This window comes from Fonticula alba (assembly GCF_000388065.1).
Source record: "Fonticula alba strain ATCC 38817 unplaced genomic scaffold supercont2.4, whole genome shotgun sequence".
Taxonomy (NCBI): Eukaryota; order Rotosphaerida; family Fonticulaceae; genus Fonticula; species Fonticula alba.
Genome location: NW_009242974.1, coordinates 2394817 through 2399597, shown reverse-complemented (window position 1 = coordinate 2399597; position 4781 = coordinate 2394817). Strand labels below are relative to the sequence as shown.

Here is a 4781-nt window from a genome sequence, read left to right as displayed (position 1 = left end):
GGGGGGGGGGAATGGGGGAAGCAAGAGCACAAGGAGGCAGACAAGAGGCAGCGCGGCGCAGCGCAGCGCAGACATGCGGACGGCTGGCAAGCAAGGAGAGCGAGTCACCACAGACAGGAGGAAGGAAGATGTCGCGCACCTTGCGGTAAAGATGGTGGTTGTAGTAGCGGGGAACCTCCACGGTGACGGTCTTCTGCATGGCCGAGCGGATGACAGTCCCGACAAGCGAGAGGGGCGGCATTGTTGCGTTGGAAGAGAAGCGGCGGAGGGCGGGCAGCAGGCAAAAGGAGGAGGGATGGTGGTAGAAGGGGAAGGAGGGGAGGCTGACCATCCAGGGAAAGGGGTCGACCTCGGGGAGGGATCTCTTGGCGCTGCCACAGCCTGCAGAACGCCCTCAAGCGGCCAGGCCCCCCGGGGAGGGACACCCTCCACGCTGGGAAGCGAGAGGACAGGACACTCTCGAGACGGGCATATTGCCTGGCCCCGGGGCCAGTCCACGGCGTCGCGAGCGCGCGTGTGCCGTCCCCCCCCCCCCCCCCCCCCCGCCCCCAGCCCGCCTCTGCCCAGGCCTCCTCCAAGAGAAACTCGAGGCATACCAGGCCGGGCGAGGGGGGTCGCCCTGCTTTTGGCATTCTTCAGTGGTGTGACGTCCATGTGACCGATATCGGGTCATGCGTCATCTCGCTGCCGAGAAATACATTATCTTCGGGCTGGAGTATTTTTGAGCTTGGTGACTCCCACGGGCGGGGGAGATGGGCGCCTCTCAGCCCGTCAGACAGACAGCACGGGCGGATGACCCATGAAAAAAACTCGGCTGAAGAGGATGGTCAAGATGCCTCCGGGTTTCAACGGGGAAGCGTTCATTTTTATTGTTATTTTTTGCGGCACTGACGTGTTGGCTGCTGGCTCCAACTTTTTTTCCCCCCCCCCCCCCCTGCCCGGGTGTCGACAAGGGTGAGGGCCAGTCGCCCTCTCCTGACGGAGGGCACACCCCTACGGGCCGTGAGCTAGATCAGGGCAATCTGGCTAGGGGAGTATGCGATCTTCCTGCTCCTGCCCGCTGAGCCCTTTTCAGCTCGCGAGCTCGGGGCAGAACAGGGCCGGGGCTGGTCACCCTCGCTCTCTCCCCCCCCCCCCTTTGCCACTCCGCCCCCCTTCCCCTCCACCACCGGCGCCTCCCGACCTGTAGCCCCGGCCGGCCCCATGTCTGTCGCCCCTTTGCCGGAGTCCTTCTCCAGCCTCATTCGGGGCCTCGCCCTTCGAGCGGAGGACAGCGAGTTCCTTCTGGCCACCAATGCCTATCTGGCATCGGTGTTCGGCCTTTCAGCCTCGGATCTAGCGACTGTTGTGTGCGAAACCAGCCCCCTCTCAGCATGCATGGGAAGCTATTTCCCCCTCGCCCTGCCTCTTGCTCCTGCTCCTTCTCCCACCCCCACCGCGTGCCTCGGTTGACCGAGGGCCCCCACTCACCGCTTGTGCCACACGCTGTCGGTAGGCTGCGCTTTCTGGCGGATCTTCAGCGCGGCCTGCCCGCCCCGGGGACCCTTCGTCCGGAGGATGGGGTGACCCCGGACCATCCGGGCTTCTTGAAGATGCTTCCCTCGCATGTGACGCGCTTGCCTGATGGGTCCGAGCGGGGCCACTGCCTGGCGCTGGACCTGGGTGGGACGAATTTCCGCGTGGTGGGGGTACGTCTGCCCCCGACTCTTGTCCTGTCCTTGTGCATTCGACTCGCTAACCTGCTCCGGCCTTGCGCCCTTGCGCATGCTGCCATCGGCAGACCCACCTTTTGGGCGAAGGCCGCGCCGAGACCGTTTCCGAGCGGTACACCATCCCCGGTTACGCCAAGGATGGTAACGCCCAGGATGTACGCGCTTGCTTGTCCTCCTCGGCAGTGACAGGGCATTGGTGGTGTGGGGTCCTTCATTTCCGCCCGGGGTCCCCCTGCGATACATTCCGCGCCCTTTGCTCGACCTTTCACTGACAGCCATGTCCAGCTGTTCGGCTTCATTGCCGCCAGCATCGCTGGGTTTTTGAAGCTCCATCCGGAGTATCTTCCCGAGCCGGGACAGGGCCCCGCACCACTGGCCTTCACCTTCTCCTTCCCCACCCAGCAGGATGGCCTTTCCTCCGCGCGGTTGACCAATTGGACCAAGGGCTTCTCCACGCAGGGCGTCATCGGCGAGGATGTGGGCGCCTTGCTGAATACGGCGCTGGAGGCTCTGGTACGTGCGGACCCGAGCTAATATCCTCCGGTGGGCATTTTTCCCCGTTCACCTCACCCGGCCTCTCTCCCATCCGCATCCACTTCTCTCCCCCCCTCCCCCCTCCCCCCCCCTATCTCCCTCTCGCCCCTCATGCCACCCTCTCCTCGAATGTGCCCATCACCTACTCACTCGTGCTTCGCCACTCCATGTGTCTGGGTGCTCTCCCCTCCCCTGCACACGCTACCATCCTGATCTTCCGAAGGATGTTCCCTACCGCGTGACGGCCATCATCAACGATACAGTTGGCACGTTGATTTCGTTCGCCTATTCGGTGGGACCGGATCAGGGGAACCTGGTGAGCGGGGTAATCCTCGGGACCGGCGCCAATGCGGCCTACATGGAGCGCGTGGAGTTGGTCGGTAAACTCCACGACAAGGTCGATCTTCCAACGACCGCCGTGACTCGTGCGGACTCGATGGTCCTCAATATCGAATGGGGCACATTCGGATCCATGCCGCTGGCCCCGGAGGAGGCAAACCGCCGGGCCGGTCTCGCCGAGCGGCTGCTCTCCTTCCGCCAACCAGCCACTGAGCCAGACGCCGATGTCCCGGATGAGCCGCCAAGCACGCCAATGGCCCTGCCCTTCACGCCGTATGACGACCTGCTAGACATGGGATCTGTGCACCCGGGCCGGCAGCGCTTTGAGAAGTGCATCGCCGGGTTGTATCTCGGCGAGTTGGCCCTGCTGACTCTTCGGCACCTTGCGGCGCGCGGCGTGCCCGGCACCTCTCACCCGCGAGTGCTCTTTGGCCAGCTCACGCGCGACTTGCCGACATCGGACGATGTTCAGGCGTTCTTGGATGCGGCTGGCCGGTGGTCTGGCGAGACGTTGGCCCGTTGTGAAGAGCTCTTCTTGCGATTGGCAATGGCCCTGCGTGGGGATGATAAGGTGTCCCGGAAGACGCTGGAGCCTGCTGCTCGGGACCTCCTGACCGAGCTGGCCGCCCTGCTCGGTGTCCGTTTGCCGTCGTCTCCTGAAAATCCCCTGGATGACTATCTGGTCGAGCTGCTGGTATGTACCTTTGCCACCATCCTCCCCGGGGGGGGGGGGGGGGGGGGGTGATCGCGCTGGCGCACTAAAACCGGACAGCCCAGGGGGGCGGCGGCGGCGGCGGCGGCGGGCCGGGACACCCACGCGCGCGCCTAGTCCCTTGCTGTGGAGCCCCCTCTGCCCAGCTCCGCGCCTGGGAGCCGGCTGCTGCCTGTGGGGGGGGGGGGGGGGGGGGGCCGTTTGCCTTCCTCAATCGGATGCTGACAACAGGATCGTGCTCCATCTCGTGTCGGGCCATCTGGACGGCCACACACACGCGCACACACACACACACACACACACGCGCACACACACACACACACACACACACACACACTAGGTCCTCGGCATGACCGCATCGTATGTGTCAGCCCGCGCTGCTCGCCTAGCGGCAGCCGGGATCGCGGCTATCGGCTTGCAGACGGGCCTCCTTGGCTCGGAGCCATTGGCCCGTGTCGTGTCGTTGGCCCGGTCGGAGACCAGCCGGCTTCTCGCGCCCCTGACAGTGGCCGAGCTGGGCGCCCTGAAGGTGGCAGGCCAGCCGCTCGATCCGGAGATGCTCCTTGGCACCTCGCCCACTGAGACGGAGATCGCAGCCGGCCCCGGTGGCCAGGGCCAGCCCCCGGAGGAGGTGGCATTTGGCCTGTGCGACGCGGGCCCGCCGGGCGATGCCGCAGTTGAGGTTCCGGCGGCTGAGCGCCTGCTGTTCGGCATCGACGGATCGGTTTTCGAGTTCTATCCGCACTTCCCTGGGCGCATGCATCGGGGTTCGTTCGCCTTGGGCACTTTTCTCCCCTCTCTTGTCTTTCTCTCCTCCTCTCCGTCTGCCTTCCTGCCTGTCTGCCCCTGGTCTGCTGCCGGCCCGCGTCTCCCCCCCCCCCTCCTGCCCACACCCTCTACACATGCTGCCATCCTTCTCACCTTGCCACCTGGCACATTCTCCGCTGTCCCCCCCCCCTCCTGTGTCCACGCCGAATCCTCGTGTGCCAGCTCTGACGGATCTGTTCGGACCGCGCGTCGGCGGGCGCTTCTCGCTCCAGCACGCGAAGGATGGGTCCAGCGTTGGGGCAGCCCTGGCAGCTAACTAATGGACGCATGTGGTCGTCCAGCATCTGCCAAAGGCATCGAATGTCTCTCGCCCCCCCCCCCCCCCCCCCCCGTTAACAGACGCGGGCCACGGGGGGAAATGGAAATAAAGTGTCGGAGAGCCAGACGGGCCACGGACCTGAACCATGCGTCAGGAGTTGGGTCGTTGTTGTTTTTTTCCTGGGGGCCCATCTTCTGTCCATCCCGGGTGGGGAGACCCGATCACCAGTGGGGAGGCGGGGGGGGGGGGGGCAGCAGCAAAAAGACGCGGGCCCCCGACCAGCGAACGGGCGGGCGACACATGCGGGCCGGGGGACCCCTGCCATTTGGGGGTGCCGGCAACACCTCGGAACCGACTATAGACACACGCGGGCCAGAGGCGAGGGGCCGGCGTGGGG

The 4781-nt window shown here is 65.4% G+C and overlaps 2 protein-coding genes across 2 annotated transcripts in view; one reads left to right on the top strand and one right to left on the bottom strand.

The window, feature by feature from the left end:
• The window catches only part of H696_03061 (30S ribosomal protein S17), a 1314-nt gene extending 980 nt beyond the window's left edge, over positions 1-334 (bottom strand). The window contains exon 1 of the mRNA XM_009496949.1: positions 140-334. Coding sequence (XP_009495224.1) covers positions 140-331 — 192 coding nt within the window. The 5' untranslated portion in view covers positions 332-334. The remainder of the gene's footprint in view (positions 1-139) is intronic.
• A 796-nt stretch (positions 335-1130) lies between these two features.
• H696_03060 (hypothetical protein) lies at positions 1131-4448 on the top strand. Its single transcript, XM_009496948.1, has 7 exons — positions 1131-1349; positions 1496-1688; positions 1781-1867; positions 1998-2225; positions 2470-3279; positions 3638-4064; positions 4288-4448. Exons 1-7 carry the CDS (start codon positions 1204-1206, stop codon positions 4383-4385), a joined length of 1989 nt encoding a protein of 662 aa, XP_009495223.1. The 5' UTR covers positions 1131-1203; the 3' UTR covers positions 4386-4448.
• Positions 4449-4781: the final 333 nt, after the last annotated feature.